Source organism: Mustelus asterias, chromosome 5 (assembly GCF_964213995.1).
Source record: "Mustelus asterias chromosome 5, sMusAst1.hap1.1, whole genome shotgun sequence".
NCBI classification, from domain to species: domain Eukaryota; kingdom Metazoa; phylum Chordata; class Chondrichthyes; order Carcharhiniformes; family Triakidae; genus Mustelus; species Mustelus asterias.
The window spans coordinates 46,612,124-46,632,730 of NC_135805.1; the positions used below are offsets into that span (position 1 = coordinate 46,612,124).

Consider the following 20,607-nt stretch of genomic DNA (forward strand, 5'->3'; position numbering starts at 1 on the left):
CAATGGGACAACATTCGCTAACCTCCAATCTTCTGGTACTATACCAGAGGCCAACGACGACCTGAAGATCAGAGCCAGAGGCTCTGCAATCACTTCTCTTGCCTCCCAGAGAATCCTTGGATAAATCCCATCCGGACCAGGGGATTTATCTATTTTCAGACCCTCCAGAATATCCTGCACATCCTCCTTATCAACTGTAATACTGTCTATTCTACTCCCTTGCAGCCCAGTGTCCTCCTCAGCTATATTCATGTCCCCTTGCGTGAACACCGAAGAGAAATATTGGTTCAATGCTTCACCAATCTCCTCCGGTTCCACACATAACTTCCCTCTGCCATCTATAACTGGCCCTAAACTTGCCCTAACCAACCTTCTGTTCTTGACATACCTATAGAACGCCTTAGGATTCTCTTTAACCCTATCCGCCAAAGTCTTCTCATGTCCCCTTTTAGCCCTTCTAAGCTCGCTCTTCAACTCCCTCTTAGCCAATCTAAAGCTTTCTAGTGCACTACCCGAGTGCTCACGTCTCATCCGAACATAAGCCTCCTTTTTCTTTTTAACCAACAAAGAAACTTTTTTGGTGCACCACGGTTCCCGAGCCCTACCAATTCCTCCTTGCCTGACAGGGACATGCCTATCACAGACTCGCAGTAGCTGCTCCTTGAAAAAACTCCACATGTCGGACGTTCCCAGTCCCTGTAATCTCCTAGTCCAACCTATGTTTCCTAATTCTCTCCTAATAGCCTCATAATTACCCTTCCCCCAGCTAAAACCACTGGCCCGAGGTTCATGCCTATCCCTTTCCATCACTAAGGTGAACGTAACCGAATTGTGGTCACTATCACCAAAATGCACACCAACTTCCAAGTCTAGCACCTGGTCTGGCTCATTTCCCAGCACCAGATCCAATATAGCCTCACCTCTAGTTGGCCTGTCTACATACTGAGTCAAAAAACCTTCCTGCACGCTTTGAACAAAAACTGACCCCTCTAACGAGCTAGAGCTATAACAATTCCAGTCAATATTAGTCAAGTTAAAATCCCCCATAACAATTGCCCTATTACTTTCACTCCTAAGCAGGATTGACTCCGCAATCCTTTCCTCAACCTCTCTAGAACTTTTAGGAGGTCTATAAAAGACTCCCAACAGGGTGACCTCTCCTCTCCTATTTCTAATCTCCGCCCATACTACCTCAACAGATAAGTCCTCATCAAACCTCCTCTCTGACACTGTGATACAATCTCTGACCAATAATGCTACCCCTCCCCCTCTTCTACCTCCTTCCCTACTTCGACTAAAACATTTGAACCCCGGGACCTGCAGCATCCATTCCTGCCCCTGCTCTATCCATGTCTCTGAAATAGCCACAACATCGAAGTCCCAGGTACTGATCCACGCTGCAAGTTCACCCACTTTATTGCGAATACTCCTGGCATTGAAGTATACACATTTCAAACCCTGCTCCACCCCACCTCTGCAATGCCGTGCATTGCAGTCCCCATCCATGCATCCCTCACTTTCAGCCCCACTACTCAGGATCCCTCCCCCCCCCCGAATCAGTTTAAACCTCCCTGCATGGCCTTAGCAAATTTACCCCCCAGGATATTGGTCCCCTTCTGATTAAGGTGTAGACCATCCTTCTCATAGAGGTCACACCTTCCCCAGTACGAGCCCCAATTGCTTAAGTACCTGAACCCCTCCCTCCTGCACCATCCCCTCAGCCATGAATTCAAACCTTCCCTCTCCCTATTCCTCTCTAAACTATCCCGTGGTACAGGCAAGAGTCCAGAGATAACCACTCTGTCAGTCTTGGCCTTTAGTTTCCACCCCAACTCCATAAATCCCTGCCTAATATCCCCTTCCCCTATCCTCCCTATGTCGTGTGTCCCCACATGTACAATAACTTGTGGTTTATCTCCCTCCCCCCTAAGAGTCCTGAATACCCTGTCAGACACATCCCGGACCCCAGCCCCTGGTAGGCAACACACCAACCCTGAGTCCCTACCTTTAGTTCCGACCCTCCTATCTGTCCCCTTAATTGTGGAGTCCCCAATCACAAGGCCCAGTCTTTTACAGCCCCTAACCACCTGAGCTTTCTCACTCGGCTCACCCCCAGAGATCTGCTCTCTATGCTCAGTTGATTCCTCCTCAACTGTAGCCTCCAGCACCGAAAACCTATTATGGAGGGGAACCGCCCCAGGGGATTGTCTTCCCGATTGCTTCTTACCCCTCCTCCTGGCATTGACCCAAGCCTCATTTCTAGGAGTTACTATTTCTCTATAACTCCTATCAACTTCCACCTCCGCCTCCCGAATTATGCGGAGTTCCTCTACCTCCCCCTCCAGCTCCTTTACACGCTCCTCCAGAAGCTGCAATCTAATGCACTTCTTACAACTAAAATCTCCTGAAACACTACTGGATTTCCTCACCACATACATCCCACAGGAGATGCAGCATACTGCCTGAACTGCCATCCCTGAAGCCATTACCAGCAAGAAAAAAAGAAAACAAAAAACTTCCCCACACTTATAATTAGGTTAGAGGAGGATGGAAGGGTGGGATCCTCTACCAGTGTAGAGGATCGGGTATCTCCTCTGCACCAATTTATAGGGCTAGGGGCCCGAGAGAAAAAAAAAACTACTACTGAGGGGGAACCACCCAGGTAACTGACTTTTAAAGTTAAAATAAAAACCCTTCCCAGACTCCTTTGCTGCCCACTTCTAGTTTTCACTTTAAACTTGAAAAACTGCTGTTAAAGTAAAGGCCAAAAAAATACACACACTAGCTGACTAATTAAATAAATAAACAATTCAATTAATCCAATTAATCTCTTACCAGCACTGCTGCTTTTCAATCACCCCTCTCAGCTTGCTCCAGTGGATCAATGAGCAAGGGAGTGAAAAGTTATTGGGGGTAGGTGGAAATATGGGGGTAGGTGGAAATATGGAGTTGGGGTTATAATCAGATCAGCCACAATCTCGTTGAATTGTGGAGCAGGCTCGTGGGACAGAGTGGCCGAGTCTTGCTCTTAGTTTGTATTTGATTTGATTGAATATTGCCACATGTATTAGTATACAGTGAAAAGTATTGTTTCTTGTGCGCTATACAGACAAAGCAGACTGTAAAGGGGGAAAGGAGAGAGCGCAAAATGTAATGTTAGTCATAGCTAGGGTGTGGAGAAAGATCAATTTAATTCAAGGTAGGTCCATTCAAAAGTCTGATGGCAGCAGGGAAGGGTTGGTACGTGTCCTCTGACATTTGTATCTTTTTCCTGACGGAAGAAGGTGGAAGAAAGTATGTCTGGGGTATGTGGAGTCCTTGATTATGCTGAGGCAGCGGGAAGTGTAGACAGTGTCAATGGGCGGGAGGCTAGTTTGAGTGATGGACTGGGCCTCATTCAAGACCCTTTATAGTTTCTTGCGGTCTTGGACAGAGCAGGAGCCATACCAAGCTGTGATACAACCAGAAAGATTGCTTTCTATGGTGCATCTGTAAAAGTTGGTAAGAGTCATCGTGGACATGCCAAATTTCCTTAACCTCCTGAGGAAGTAGAAGTGTTGGTGGGTTTTCTTAACTATAGCGTTGGCATGGAGAGACCAGGACAGGTTTTTGGTGATCTGGACACCTAGAAACTTGAAGCTCTCGACCATTTTCACTTTGTTCCCGTTGACGTAGACAGGGGCATGTCCTCCACTACGCTTCCTGAAGTCATTGACTATCTCCTTCGTTTTGTTGACATTGACGGAGAGATTATTGTATGTCTCACTCTCCAGTCACTATTCATTTCTGAATACAGGTGAGGATAATGGTGACCTTGCGAATAAAACCAAAATCAAGTCAACATACCATTGGTGGCTCAGCTGTGCAAGCGGAGAAGCACATTGCAGTACAACACTCAATAGCAAGGGAAGAATCATGCGTTTCTGCAGCCATAATCATGATTCCAGGTTAGTGTGTTGCCACCCTGGTATCAGCCAAAAGCAACATTGAGCAGCTGCAGAATATTCTTGCCTGGGCGGGTGGGGGAGAAGAGGTTGGGCTGAACAGCCAGAGTGATCATGGTGTCAATGCTACCAGTAGCATAGACAGAAAGAGGAATGAAGTCCTATAGGCTGAGGAAGGAGACTTAACAAAGGCTATTTAGCTTAACCTAAGTGGTGGGAAAATTATTGGAAAGAGCATTCTGAGACACTGTATACATTGTCATTTACCGAGGAATGGATTAATCAAGGACAGTCAGCATGGATTTCTTAAGAGAAGGTCATGTCTGTTCGGCTTGACTGAATTTTTTGAGGAGGCAACAAAGCGGGTCAGAAAGTAAATTGCCAGGAATAGAGAAAAGGCTGAAGGGAGAGTTCACTGAGATACTCAAAATTATGAGGGGCCTAGATAGGAAGCACCTATTATTCTATCAGCAGAGAGGTGAACAATTAGGAGGCATAGATTTATAATTACTGGTAGAAAGATTGGGGAAAGTTGTGGAGAAATGTTTTCAGTCAGAGGGTAGTGGAAGTCTGGAACTCATGCCTGATTGAGTAGTGCAGACAGAAACCCTTCTCACATTTAAAAAAAACCCACCTGATATACACTTGAGTCGTCATAATCTACAGGGCTTCAAGCCAAGAGCTGGAAGGTAGGATTAGATTAGAAAGCTCTTTTCTGGCTGGCATAGACATGATGGGCTGAAAGACCTCCATCTTTGCTGTATACCTTTCCATGTTTATATATCATTGAGTTTATTAATAGAGGAAAAGAAAAGAAAAAACAAGGAAGTTATGCTCAATCTTTAGAAATAAAACTACAGGTTCTGTCTCAGCTGGAGCATTCTGGGCATTGGACTTTAGAAAGATGTCAAAACCATGTGAGAGGTACAAGAGAAATTTATTTGAATGGTACCATGGAGTTACGTGGAGAGACTAGAGAAGCTGGGCAAAGGAGGTTAAGGGGAGATCTGATAGAGACTTAGAGAATGGGGGGAGGCAATGGCATTTGTTACTGGACTAGCAATCCGGAGGCCTGGGGTATGCTCTGAGGGCTCTTGTTTGAATCCCACCATGGCAGACTGTAAAACTTAAAGCGAATTAAAAAATCTGGAATTGAAAGTCTAATGATGACCATGAAACCATTACTGATTATCATAAAAACCCATCTGGATTACTAATACCATTTAGGGAAGGAAATCTGCTATCCTTACTTGGTCTGGCCGACATGTGACCCCAGATCCACAGCAATGCTCTCTGAAATGGCCAATCAAACCACTCAGGACGGGCAACAAATGCTGGTGCAGCCAGCGATGCCCACATCTCATGACTAGTATCTCATGATACCACTCATGACTCAGCAACTAAGGAGGAACTACCTCCAGTAAGAGAAAGACTGATTGGTATCAAGAGGACACATTTAAAACGATTAGTAAAAAACAGATGACATTAGGATTTTTTTCTTTCATACACTATGAACTATTTGATCTCGAATACACAGCATGAAAGGATGGTGGAAGCAAATTCAATAGTAATATTCAAAGGGGATTAGCTGGGTAGCTCTCTTCTGCGTTTCTGAGTAATTCCTTTGGATTATTCAATGAACGCCATGATACGCGGAATTTGTGTGGAACAAAGGGACCTTGGCATGTTTGTCCATAAATCTCTGAAGGCGGAAGGATATGTTAGTAGGGTGGTGAAAAAGGCATATGGGATACTTGCCTTTATCAATCAAAGCAGAGATTACAAAAGTAAGTAAGTCACATTGAAGTTGTATAGAACTTGGTGAGGCGAAAGCTAGACTACTGTGTGCAGTTTTGCTTATACCACATTATAGGAAGGATGTTTGACAAAAGAAAAATTCACGACCTGCAAATTTCTGATAGAACATAGAACATAGAAAGCCACAGCACAAACAGGCCCTTCGGCCCACAAGTTGCGCCGATCACATCCCCACCTCTAGGCCTATCTATAGCCCTCAATCCCATTAAATCCCATGTACTCATCCAGAAGTCTCTTAAAAGACCCCAACGAGTTTGCCTCCACCACCACCGACGTCAGCCGATTCCACTCACCCACCACCCTCTGAGTGAAAAACTTACCCCTGACATCTCCTCTGTACCTACCCCCCAGCACCTTAAACCTGTGTCCTCTCGTAGCAACCATTTCAGCCCTTGGAAATAGCCTCTGAGAGTCTACCCTATCCAGACCTCTCAACATCTTGTAAACCTCTATCAGGTCACCTCTCATCCTTCGTCTCTCCAGGGAGAAGAGACCAAGCTCCCTCAACCTATCCTCATAAGGCATGCCCCCCAATCCAGGCAACATCCTTGTAAATCTCCTCTGCACCCTTTCAATGGCTTCAACATCTTTCCTGTAATGAGGTGACCAGAACTGCGCGCAGTACTCCAAGTGGGGTCTAACCAGGGTCCTATAAAGCTGCAGCATTATCTCCCGACTCCTAAACTCAATCCCTCGATTAATGAAGGCCAGTACGCCGTACGCCTTCTTGACCGCATCCTCCACCTGCGAGGCCGATTTAAGAGTCCTATGGACCCGGACCCCAAGGTCCTTCTGATCCTCTACACTGCTAAGAATGGTACCCTTCATATTATACTGCTGCTTCATCCCATTGGATCTGCCAAAATGGATCACCACACACTTATCCGGGTTGAAGTCCATCTGCCACTTCTCCGCCCAGTCTTGCATTCTATCTATGTCTCGCTGCAACTTCTGACATCCCTCCAAACTATCCACAACACCACCTACCTTGGTGTCGTCAGCAAACTTACCAACCCATCCCTCCACTTCCTCATCCAGGTCATTTATGAAAATGACAAACAGCAAGGGTCCCAGAACAGATCCCTGGGGCACTCCACTGGTCACTGACCTCCATGCAGAGAAAGACCCCTCCACAGCCACTCTCTGCCTTCTGCAGGCAAGCCAGTTCTGGATCCACAAGGCAACAGCCCCTTGGATCCCATGCCCTCTCACTTTCTCAAGAAGTCTTGCATGGGGGACCTTATCGAACGCCTTGCTGAAGTCCATATAGACCACATCCACCGCTCTTCCTTCGTCAATGTGTTTGGTCACATTTTCAAAGAACTCAACCAGGCTCGTAAGGCACGACCTGCCCTTGACAAAGCCATGCTGACTACTTTTGATCATACTAAGCTTCTCTAGATGATCATAAATCCTGTCTCTCAGGATCCTCTCCATCAACTTACCAACCACTGAGGTTAGACTCACCGGTCGGTAATTTCCCGGGCTGTCCCTGTTCCCTTTCTTGAATATAGGGACCACATCTGCAATCCTCCAATCCTCCGGAACCTCTCCCGTCTCCATCGACGATGCAAAGATCATCGCCAAAGGCTCCGCAATCTCCTCCCTCGCCTCCCACAGTAACCTGGGGTACATCCCATCCGGTCCCGGCGACTTACCAACCTTGATGCCATTCAATAGTTCCAACACATCCTCTTTCTTTATGTCCACATGCTCGATCCTTTCTGTCCACCGCAAACCAGCAGTACAACCACCCAGATCCCTTTCCACCGTGAATACCGAGGTTGGTTAAGAAGGTTAAGGCTCATGGGATACAAGGAGAAGTGGCTCGATGGGTGGAGAACTATGGCTTGGCCATAGGAGACAGAGGGTAGTGGTCGAAGGGTCTTTTTCCGGCTGGAGGTCTGTGACCAGTGGTGTTCCGCAGGGCTCTGTACTGGGACCTCTGCTATTTGTGATATATATAAATGATTTGGAAGAAGGTGTAACTGGTGTAATCAGCAAGTTTGCGGATGACACAAAGATGGCTGGAATTGCGGATAGCGAAGAGCATTGTCGGGCAATACAGCAGGATATAGATAGGCTGGAAAATTGGGCGGAGAGGTGGCAGATGGAATTTAATCCGGATAAATGCGAAGTGATGCATTTTGGAAGAAATAATGTAGGGAGGAGTTATGCAATAAATGGCAGAGTCATCAGGAGTATAGAAACACAGAGGGACCTAGGTGTGCAAGTCCACAAATCCTTGAAGGTGGCAACACAGGTGGAGAAGGTGGTGAAGAAGGCATATGGTATGCTTGCCTTTATAGGACGGGGTCTAGAGTATAAAAGCTGGAGTCTGATGATGCAGCTGTATAGAACGCTGGTTAGGCCGCATTTGGAGTACTGCGTCCAGTTCTGGTCGCCGCACTACCAGAAGGACGTGGAGGCATTGGAGAGAGTGCAGAGAAGGTTTACCAGGATGTTGCCTGGTATGGAAGGTCTTAGCTATGAGGAGAGATTGGGTAGACTGGGGTTGTTCTCCTTGGAAAGACGGAGAATGAGGGGAGATCTAATAGAGGTATACAAGATTATGAAGGGTATAGATAGGGTGAACAGTGGGAAGCTTTTTCCCAGGTCGGAGGTGACGATCACGAGGGGTCACGGGCTCAAGCTGAGAGGGGCGAAGTATAACTCAGACATCAGAGGGACGTTTTTTACACAGAGGGTGGTGGGGGCCTGGAATGCGCTGCCAAGTAGGGTGGTGGAGGCAGGCACGCTGACATCGTTTAAGACTTACCTGGATAGTCACATGAGCAGCCTGGGAATGGAGGGATACAAACGATTGGTCTAGTTGGACCAAGGAGCGGCACAGGCTTGGAGGGCCGAAGGGCCTGTTTCCTGTGCTGTACTGTTCTTTGTTCTTTGTTCTTTGTAAAGTATTCATTAAGCAGCTCCGCCATTTCTAACGGTTCCGCACAAACTTTTCCCCCTTCACCTTTTAAGGGTCCTATGCCTTCACATCTCATCCTTTTACTCTTGACATATTTGTAGAAAGCCTTGGGATTCTCCTTAATCTTACCCGCCAAGGCCTTCTCATGACCCCTTCTCGCTCTCCTAATTTCCTTCTTAAGCTCCTTCCTACATCCCGTATACTCCTCTAAATCCTTAACACCTCCTAGCTCTCTGAACCTTCTGTACGCCTCTCTTTTCTTATTCACCAGGTTCATCACAACCTTCGTGCACCACGGTTCCCGTACCCTACCAACACCCCCCTGTCTCATCGGAACGTTGTCATGCAGAGCTCCAGACAAACATTCCTTGAAAATCCTCCACTTTCCTTCGGTACTTTTCCCCAAGAATGCCTCCTTCCAATTTACCCGTCTAATTTCCTCCCTGATGACACTGTATTTCCCTTTACTCCAGAGAAACACTTTCCTAGCCTGCCTGATCCTATCTCTTTCCAATGCTATCGTGAAGGAGATAGAATTATGATCGCTATCCCCAAGATGCTCACCCACCGAGAGATCCTCCACCTGTCCAGGTTCATTAGCCAGCACCAGATCAAGTACAGCCTCTCCTCTAGTAGGCTTATCCACATACTGTGTCAGGAAACTCTCCTGGACACACCTAACAAACTCCTCTCCATCCAAACCCCTAGCCCTAGGGATATTCCAATCTATGTTTGGGAAATTAAAATCTCCCATCACGACAACTCTGTTATTCCTACATCTCTCCAGGATCTGTTTCCCCATCTGCTCCTCAACATCTCTGTTACTATTGGGCGGCCTATAGAAAACACCCAGCAACGTTACCGACCCCTTCCTGTTCCTAACCTCCACCCACAGAGACTCCGTAGTCAATCCCTCCACGGCGTCCACCTTCTCTACAGCCGTGACACTATCCCTGATCAACAGTGCCACTCCCCCCCCCTCTCATGCCTCCCTCCCTGTCCTTCCTGAAACATCTAAAACCCGGCACCTGAAGCACCCAGTCCTGTCCCTGAGACATCCAAGTCTCCGTAATGGCCACCACATCACAATTCGAAGCAGCAATCCACGCTCTAAGCTCATCCACTTTATTCACTACACTCCTGGCATTAAAATAGACACATCTCAGACCTTCAGCCTGAGCACTTCCCTTCTCCATCACTCGTCTAACCTCCCTCTTACCCTGTTTACATTCCTTATCTATTTGCGAGCTAACCTCCTCGCTCTCAGTCCCCTCATTCCGATTCCCTCCCCCCAACCTTTCTAGTTTAAAGTCTCTCCAGTAGCCTTAGCCAACCTTCCCGCCAGGATATTGATCCCCCTGGGTTTGCCTTTTCACTTCCCTGAATGGCCATGCCATCAGAATGCATCCGATTGACTTTTCATGGACCCCAGGCACACACTTGCATGAATGCAATTTGAATGCGCTATCATGCAAGTGTGTGCCTGGGGTCCATGGAAAGTCAATCGGATGCATTCTGATGGTATGGCCATTCAGGAAAGTGAAAAGGCAAACCAATCAAAAATGTGCAAGTCGTGAATTTTTATTTTCCAAAATTTCCTTTAGCAAGAGGCAGCCTTGATTGGGTAAACCAATCAGAGCCAGGCAGGTTCAAGGGACCAGATGGCCTATCCATCTCCATGTTTTCTATATTCCTTTCAGGTGTCTGAAATACGTAAAGGAGATTAAAAAGAAATTATCTTTTACCGAACTTGCACCATCACTCCCAAATGTACGAAAGACTGTAAGATTGAAGTCAGAGCCTATGCAATTTCCACCCTTACTTCCTGCAGTAACTTAAGATGCAACCCAGCCATACTGATTTTTCTATTTTAAGGAATACCAATCCTTTAAGTGCCTTGGGGCATTTCATTATATTAAAGGTGTTATAGAAATATAAGTTGTTGTTGCCTCCTTTTTACACCCTGTATCTACTTATATTCTATCCATTGTTACTGCTACTTGAGAAGCATCCTCTTCTCTAATGAAAGCAGATGCAAAGTACTTGGTTAGTGCCTCAGCCATGCTCAATGCTGCCAAAAGATTGCCTTATTGACACCACTCTCCCTTTGGCTGCCATTTTATTATTTGCAGGGACTTTGGTTTCCCTTTTATGTTAGCCACTCATCCATTTTCATTCTTTCACTGTCTCTCTTATTTTCTTTATAGATCGCCTCTGTTGCATGAAATGCAAATATCTTGGCTCACTGTCTGGTTTGGGAACCAGCGAGATCACAAATGGCAAGTCTGTTGGTGGCAAAACACTCTATAAAAAAGAATCAGCTTGGTTTCACAAATAGGAATTTGCTGCTTGATTTGTTTTCTTAAGATGCATATCCGATTATCTTATTTAACAGCTATTATTATGGGCAGGACAGCTGTTTAATACAGTACTAAATGGGTACTGTAATGTATTTATCCCACTGTCATGATGTTTCTGCTACATACAGCTGTACAATAGAATCAGTTAGAAAAGACCATACCAATTATATTGATTGACAAAGCATAACAAATTAAAAACAGTGCAACTATTACATGGAGAATCAAAACAGGAAAAGCAGCTTTGTTCATGATTTTCTGTTGCAAATAAAACACAGATGCATTAGTCAAAGCGCAGCTGATTCTTAATGAATGTGCACAGTTCTCTTGGTTAAAAATAAATGTAGCCTGAACACTGCACTTAATGCAGGATAGAACCACAGAAAGGTTACAGTGCATAAAGAGGCCACTCAACCCATCATGTCAATGCCAGCCTAAAAAGAGAAAAAAGAAACTAGCCACTCATTTTAATCCCACTTCCCAACACCTGGTTTGTACCCTTGCAAATTACAGCACTCTCTTTTTCCTCATGTCATTTCTAATCATTCTACCAATCACCTTACCTAGAGGTAATAAATCTTTCCTGTCTATCATATCTAGACCCCTCATATTTTTGTACACCTCAATTAAGTCACCCTTAGCTTCTAAGGAAAACAATCCCAGCCTATCAAATCTCTCCTCATGGTTGCAATTTTCAAGCCCTGGCAACATTCTTGTAAATCTCCTCTGTGCTTTCTCAGAGGAGATTTACTTCCTCGTGGTGACCAGAACTGTACACAATACTCCAGTTGTGACCTAACCAGCATTTTATATTGTTTCCTGATGGTCCTACCCAACAACAAATAGTAAAATTTGCTGTAAACATATTCCCAAATGAAACAAATGTCTGGACTTTCAAAAATAGAGGTGGCATGGTGACAACAGCACCAGGGACCCAGGTTTAATTCCAGCCTTAGGTCACTGTCTGTGTGGAGTTTGCACATTCTCCCCGTGTCTGCATGGGTTTCCTCGGGTGCTTCAGTTTCCTCCCAAAGACAAAGATGCATGAGTTAGTGGATTGGCCATGCTAAATTGTCCCTAATAATGTCAGCAGGCAGTTTACTTACCTGCTAAGCAAGGCCATGTGAGGTCAGGCATAATTTCAAACTCAATGTCAAAATGGAGGCTTGCATAATAATTAGTTTGAATGAAAGCTCACAAGAACGCATAGAATCCACAGAGGGAAACTGGACACTGGGATGTACATCTCCTTCCCAGCAAAGAGTAGTTACCACAAACTGCAGTATCATTTAGAGAGTCTACAACAAAGCATTTTACATATGGCAGCATTACAAGCATATCTTAGCACAATGCATTAAAATTGCAAAATTTGGCAGCATTGATAACATATCACAGCTCAATACATTAAAATTGTGAGTCCTGACAACAGCATTTAAAAAATTCTCAGAAGCTAAAAGCTTCAGATTCTAATAAAAGCTTTTTGTGCACAATGAACTAATATGACAATGCCACTCAATGACTGACTGCTTTTCCTTCACTTGTAGAAGCTCTTAGTCTGATACAGTGGCAACTTCGGATACCTTCGGATCAGGAAGTCCTAGGTTTAAATGGCATTCCAAAACTGAAACACAAACTAGGTTGATACTTCAACGTCTTCATTGGAAATGAGTGGGGCTGCATGTCCAGGGTGCCATTTTTCTGCTGGGACGTTAAACTGAGGCCATGCCAGGTGGTTCAAGTGATTGGAAAAGATGCCATGGTACTATGCCCGGAAGGTAAGTGTCAGCAAGGAACTTTCTAAGGCTAACATACATCTCTCAACCAACACCACCGCAAACAAATAAACTTGTCATTTCTCATGCCTGTTTGTGAAACCTTGTGTATGCAGCTTGACTGCTGCATTTGTCTACAAATCAACGGTGACTGAATGTCAAAATAAATATATTGGCTATGAAGCGTTTGTCCTGAGACCATAAAAGCAATTTCATTCTTTTGGTGCCTAATATCCAGCTTTAAAAAGCAATCCTATGTAAACCATAATTTTCCAGAAGATGTAAAGCCAAAACTGTAGAATAAATGCAAATCATGAAAGAACATCAAAGGAAAACAATCATCCAATGCTGTTTCAAAATGAATTTTTCCCTGCCATAACACCGAGTTCGCACCATTCACCAAGAAATTTTGTCAATAAATTACTGAGTTTTTAAAACAAGTATGCATTCACCTTCAAGAGAAAAACTTTTAAGTTACATAACTTCACAATTTAGACCATCTTTATATAAAAACTAAGGTGGCCCCAACTAGAATCCAATTGGAATCAGTTCTGGAGAAGGGTCATTTAGAACTGAAATGTTAAACTCTGTTTCTCTCCATAGATGCTGCTAGACCTGCTGAGTTTATCCAGCATTTTCTATTTTTATTCCAGAGTTGCTTGCAGCTGAATGGTTTACCTTTTTAAACCCCATTATTGCTAAATAATTGGGATTTACATTCAATAAATGTTTTAAAAATCATGAGTCACTAAATAGGTGTGCAACAAGCATCCAAACAACTCTGATTTTTGTTGAATGTACAGGCATACAAACATGTGGATTAGGAGTAGGCCAATTTAATCCTTCTTTGCTTTTAAAATCTGTCCTAACTTCTGATCTACCAATCCTTAGTTACTCACATTTGGTGCATCCTTCTCCTCGAGTCTATTTTCTTATGGGAACATTTTTTTTTTGAGAGTTATGAAATATCTGTTTAAACGTCTGCCACTACTTTTCTGCTGCCCTATCTTTTAACATCATTTCCAGTTCACAGTGGCCAACTTCATCTTCGTAACTGTGTAATTCTCTCTATTTATATTTGAAACACAAGTGTTAAACCTACATTTCTCACTGAAAGTATATCATGTATTATCACTGTTGCCTAGAGCCTTTTCTACAAAGTCATTCATTAATCTCGTCTCATTGCACATTACCAGGTCTAGAATGGCCTGCTCCCTGGTTGGCTCTCGAATGTACTGCTCTAAGAAATTGTACAGAGAACACTATGAACTCTCTGCCAGGCTACCTTTGCCAATCTGATTCATTCAATTTATATGCAGATCAAAATCACCATGATTATTGCAGCGCCTTTCTTACAAGTCTCCAAACTTTTTTCCTATATACTCTGACCTACAGTGTAGCTGCTGTTAGGGGGACTATAAACTACTCTTGCGTGACTTCTTATCTTTGCTATTTCTTATTGCTACCCAAATCGATTCTACATCTCAATATTTTGAGTGAAGATCATCTTTCACTACTGTACAGATGTCAGCCTTGATTGACAACAGCCAACTTTCCTTAGCTTCCTGTCCTTCCAAATATTCAGGTGCCAGTCTCAGTCACCTTGCAACCATATCTCGGCAATGGCTATCAGGTCAAACATATTTATTTTTATTTGTGCTAACAATTCACATGTTTTGTTATGAATGCTGCACACATTCAGATTCTCAGCCTTCAATTCTTTAATTTTCCATTTTTTGCAAAATCTGACCTTATCTATTAGCGCATTCTTAAGTTTGATCCTGCCACACTCCAGTCATCACTACCCATATCACTACCTTTTCTCTTTACTTTACCACATGTCCCCTCATGCGATCCCTCCTCATAACTATTTAGTTTAAAGCCCTCTCCACTGCCCTAATTATATAACTCACCATAACACTGTTCCCAGCATGATTCAGGTGAAGATTCTCCCAACAATACGGCTCCCACTTTCCCCAGTTTTGGTGCTAGTGCCTCATGAGTCAAAACCCATTTTTACAATGTCAGCTTTTGAGCCATGCAGTTAAGTCTCTAACCTTATTAGCCCTATGCCAATTCACTTGTGGCTCAGGGTCTGGAGATCATTATCTCTGTGGTTCTAGCACAAAATCCTCAGGATTTATTTATCTGCAGCTATGTTCATCCCTCAGGTCCACCCTCCCCCAGCAGGTAGGTGCTGTAGGCTGCTATCCTCAGACTTTAGCTATCTGCTCCCCAGAAGGTAAGTGGAGTTAGGCTGCAATCCTTGGGATTTAGTTAAGTGTGTTCCCCATCTGTGTTCCTCCTGCACGCTCATTCCTCTCCTGAAAGGCAAGTGGAATAAGGTCATAAACCTCAGGCTTTATTTATTTTTACTCCGGTCTGTGTTTCTGACACAGGTCGATTCCTCACAGAAGACAAATGGTGTAGACCTCAGTCCATGGACTTTATTTATTTGCTCTCCAGTCTGTGTTCCTCCTGCAGGTCCACTCCTCCTCTGGTAGGCAAGTGATCAGTGGTAGCTCACATGCTTTGCGTGTACGAGGCAACTAGGTCAATCCCAGTGAACATCGTGTATAAATATCTGAATCTCTTTGAGAAAGTGATTGGAAAATGGGACTGGTGTACTGCTCTTTCAAAGAGTCAACCTGAGTGAATATTTGAACGACCTCCTTCTGTGATGTATAATTCTCTTAATGCAAGGAGGATGGCAGCTTCACACAGGATACTTAATGTACTTTTTCTATATTAATCAAATATCAGTACACATACGCACGCACGCGCGCACACACACGCGCGTACACACACCTTACCCCAGTTGGTTGAAAAATCAGTCCATCCACTTCATGGCTGACTTCACGAGCAAAACTTCCTTCTAGCAGCTAAATTAAAAACAGAACAATTGAATGAGTGGGTATAATTTCAACAGCTGAACTGATTGTCAAAGAACTGAAAAAGCTATTAAAGCTGCAAATTGCACAGTCGACACAAACATGATAACATTTTAACTTGACACGACAGTTACTTCAAGGACAACTGAAATATTTTAGTTTAAAATAAAATTAATAATTTCTTCCTTTATCAAGATAGGGTAAATTAACATTACTGTTTCTTCCATTGCACACCTTGACTACCCTACAGTTGTGAGATAACTCTGGTGCACAGGTTTAGCGGGTTCAACTCCAGCAATTCCTGATAAGAGTTCCCAAGTCCTGGTTCTTGCCAACAGCACCTAAGATCTAGATAAACATAAGCTCTCCTTGTGTAGATTTCTCAGTAGCTTGAATCAAGGAATCTTAAACTCATCTGAAGATCAAAAATGCAGAGAATATTCAGCAGGTTTGGCAGCATCTGTGAAGAGAGAAAGAGTTCAAATTTCAGTTCTTTCTCTATCTATAGATGCTACCAAGTCTGCTGAGCATTTACAGCAATTTCTGTCTTCATTTCAAATTTCCAGCCTCCTGTAGTATTTTGCTCCTGTATTCTTTTATACTCATGCTTACAACCAAGTTTGTGTCAGGCACTCAGCTGATTTTTTTAAAGTGTCAACTTTAAATTTATGAAAAATAAATCAAATTCTATACATTGTTTTTGTCGAAAGGGAATTGCTGTTCACTTCAGCACACAATTCAGGGTATTGCAAATGCCAGGAACTGAGTGAATTTGATAAGCCAGTCTCCGTGCACAATCAAATTAAGAGGAAACGAAAATGAAATGTCTGGTGAAGTTTGGTTAAAGGAGGAGATGATATCGTTTCATAAAAATATCAGCTGCAAATTTATGGACAACCCTCAATTGCATTCAATACAATAGATATCAGCCTGTCTCTCAGAACACCTTGTTACTTTAGACTATAGCTAGCCTTGGCTTTGGCCACGGCAACGCATGTAGTCCGAGGCCTATATGCGGTATGCAAAAACCAAACTTTTCTGAAACGCAATTGGCCCCAAGGGTTTCGGATAAAAAATACTCAACTTGTAGTATTAAAGGCAGAGAGGGACAAGAGCTCCTAGAGTGGGTTCAAGAGAATTTTTGACAGCAATATATTTCTCGTCCAATAAGAAAGGAGGTATTGCTGTATATGGTACTCGGGAATGAGGTAGGTCAAGTGGATCGAATGTCAGTAGGGACACGTTTAGGAGATAGTGATTGTTATATCATAAGGATTAGGTTGGTTATGGAAAAGGATAAGGAGCAATTCAGAATAAGAATAACTAACGGGCAAAGCCAACTTCGCTGGGGGTAAAAATGGGTCTGATCCAGATAAATTGGAAATAAAGATTAGCAGGCAGGACTGACTTATCAATGGGTTCATAGGTCATAGAGGTTTACAGCATGGAAACAGGCCCTTTGGCCCAACTTGTCCATGCCATCTTTTTTAAAAACAACTCAGCTAGTCCCAATTGCCCGCACTTGGCCCATGTCCCTCGATAGCCATCTTACTCATGTAACTGTCTAAATACTTTTTAAAAGACAAAATTGTACCTGTCTCTATTACTACCTCTGACAGCTTGTTCCAGACACTCACCACCCTGTGTGTGAAAAAACTGCCCCTCTGGACCCTTTTGTATCTCTCCCCTCTCACCTTAAAGGGTGGCCTTTAAAGAAGAAACAGTTCAATTACATTGAAGGTATATTGCTTAGGGATAGGGCAAGCTAATCAGTGTTCCCTGAATGACGAGATAGAGATTAAGATAAAGCTGAAAAAGTGTGCTTATGAGAGATATCAGGTGGAAAATACAGTTGAGGACCAGATTGAATATGAAAGAATGAAAGGCTCAGAGCTGAATTTAAAAAACAAATCAGAGAAGCAAAGAGAAAGTATGAGACTGGCAGCTAACATAAAAGGGAGTCCAGAAGTATTCTACAAGCATATAAATAGCAAACAGTATCTGAAATACAAATCTGTAAGTGTTCATTTCTTGATATAACGTAAGACTAAAATGGTTTTCAACCAAAGCTGTGCTTTACTCAGACTATTGGTAGAATTCTTTTCCCAATTTCATGCAATTTTGTGATTTAATTTAGGGCAACTCAAACAAGCTAAATCCAGCATGATACATTAAACTTAAGGTGTACATCAATCGCATTGGACAGAATATTAGCAGCGAAGCATCTATCCATGGCACAGTCTCCCCCTGGAACTTTTTCTAAATCTTCTGAAATGTGAACACAAAATTAATTGATATTTGCTGAAGCATGCCATCAGAATTCTTTGATCTGTCACTGTCTCAAAATAATGTCTGCAAATGATTCCATGTACTCAGCAATCACTAAAGTCAACTTTGTGAGACATAACATGTCCTTTTAGAATTGTTTCAACCTGCACCCTTTTGTCAGACACTAATTTTTATTTGAAAGCACATCACATTTCATTTAATATGCAGTGAAGCTGGACAATCAGCGGACTTTGCGGTGGTGATAAATCACAATAGTGCAACTCAAAGTCTCAGCATACTGCATATTAATTTTGTGGTGGTTATGAGGTAAAAATGGCAGGAAATGATATTGGTCACAGACCTCACAAGTATTTCAGATTTATAAATAAGACCCACTTGCATATATACAAATAAATAAAAGGAAACTAATTCATTTCCTCAAGTCTGGTCAATTCAATTAGTTCTTTTAAATGCAGGAAATGAAGCAAGTCTGAAGCCACAGTGCAGCAGATCTGTAATTATATTCAGCTGTGTGTGTGCATGCAAACAGAGGTCTCCCTGCTTGGGTCACTCTCTGTGTGGGGAATCTGCACATTCTCCTCGTGTCTGCGTGGGTTTCCTCCGGATGTTCCGAATTCCTCCCACAGTCTGAAAGACATGCTGGTTAGGTGCATTGGTCATGCTAAATTCTCCCTCAGCATACCTGAGCAGGCGTCGGAGTGTGGCAACTAGGGGATTTTCACAGCAACTTCATTGCGGTGTTAATTTAAGTCTCTTTGTAACACTAATAAAATAAAATTTTAAAAACTTTAAAATTGACTACCACCCCCATCCCCACTCCACTACCCCAGCAACGCAAGGGGACTACATAACTGTAGTTTCCTTCTTGTGTTACGGCGACAAAGAAATAAAAAACATAAGAATATTTATTCATTTGTTCAGCTTACAGCTGTATCATACATAGTTCACAGATGTTATAGAATCCATTTTGTTACATCAATTATGTACAAGATTTATAGCATGCCTTCCCATTCAAGACAAAAAGTAAAGCAAAAAGAAATCAAGGTGATAAATGCGTGACTGTTTCAATGTAACGTCAATATTCACCACCCAAAGATCTAGATATTTACAAAAACTTGGAACACTAGGAACTATTTGAAATGTATTGCCATTTCCTGAAGAAGCCCATCATTTCAAAACTTCAGACTCAATAAGTTCCTCCTCCTGGTCTTGCCGGTTTCTTTAATGTACACTTTGTATAGCATTGTATAATATTTGCAGCACAGAAACAAAGGGTCTATTCCAGCCTTTTTGCTTCAGAGAAACCTCCTCTCATTCTACTTCATAAACATTATTTCTATTCTTATCTCACTCGTTAGTTTATCTATCTTCCCCTGAAATGTTTCTATAATAGTCACCTCAACTACAACTTGTGTAGCAAGTTCCATATTCTAACTGCTCTCTGGGTGGAGAAGGTTTACATGCATTCCCTTTTGGATTTATTACTAGTGACAATCTTATATCTATGGCTCATGGTTTTGGTCTCAAATGGAAAAGACTATTCTATGCCTACTCCACTTTCCTGTCTACCCACTATACCCTTTGACTCCCATGTCAATCAAGAATCCACACAAGCATACAAACTAGGAACATCCTTTAGGATGCAGACATGTCAACTATAGAGCCATGATTATCTCACACCAACTGAGATAGATGGGACACGTCTGCATTCTCGACTAGACTGTTCAAACAGGATATATCATAGCCACTCACATCTCAAACCTTTGTGGATTCCTTTGTTTAAATTTAGGACCCTAGTTTCGGATTAGACTACTTCACTTATCACGCTAATTGCAGCATGTTATGGTCACTCTTCCCAAAAGGGCCCTGAGCAATATAGTTATTAATGAAATGATAAACCAATTCCCCAGAGTATCCAAAACGGATTATCTGTTAGAGAGGGAGATGGACCCAGGGGATTCCTGCACTACCTACTAGTGCTTTTACTCTGTCTGGCGGTCACCCACTCCCTTTTTGCCTGTGCACACTTTACCTGAGTGTGACACTTTACTGTGCGTGCTAGCCACAAGGAGCACATCCTTGTGATGCTCCACACTGATTCTGGCTGTAGCTCTAGTTCCAAAATGGACTTTGAGTAGCTGCAACTGGAGATACTTCCTGCATACATGGTCGACTTGTCCATGTCCATAACCTTCCACATTACACAGGAAGATCATTTCACCTAGCCAAGCTGCCCTGCAATGATTTACTCTTCATTTACTCCCTTTGCTTTTACTTCCTCTAGTTTAGGGCACATTAAGGACAGTAGAAATGCTCACCACGTCCTACTTACCAAGGCCACCACTCTTTCACCTGACGAAAGATAAAAAATGAAAGGAGTACCTCCTTCCCTCTTCACTAAACTCCCTCAGTCATCAAACACCAACTTAATCAATCTACTGCAGCCTCAGCAGCATTCCAATGTGGACTGACTGTGTAGTTCATAGAATCCCTACAGTGCAGAAGGAGACCATTCGGCCCATCGAGTCTGCAGTAACCACAATCCTGCCCATTCCCATAACCCCACATATTTACCCTGCTAAACCCCCTGACACTAGGGTCAGT

At 43.1% G+C, this 20,607-nt stretch overlaps 1 protein-coding gene across 1 annotated transcript in view; it reads right to left on the reverse strand.

Annotated features, from left to right (window-relative positions):
- rngtt (RNA guanylyltransferase and 5'-phosphatase) overlaps positions 1-20,607 on the reverse strand; it is a 377,232-nt gene that overhangs the window by 118,748 nt on the left and 237,877 nt on the right. The window contains exon 12 of the mRNA XM_078212481.1: positions 15,637-15,705. Within this exon, the coding sequence (XP_078068607.1) occupies positions 15,637-15,705 (69 nt within the window). The remainder of the gene's footprint in view (positions 1-15,636; positions 15,706-20,607) is intronic.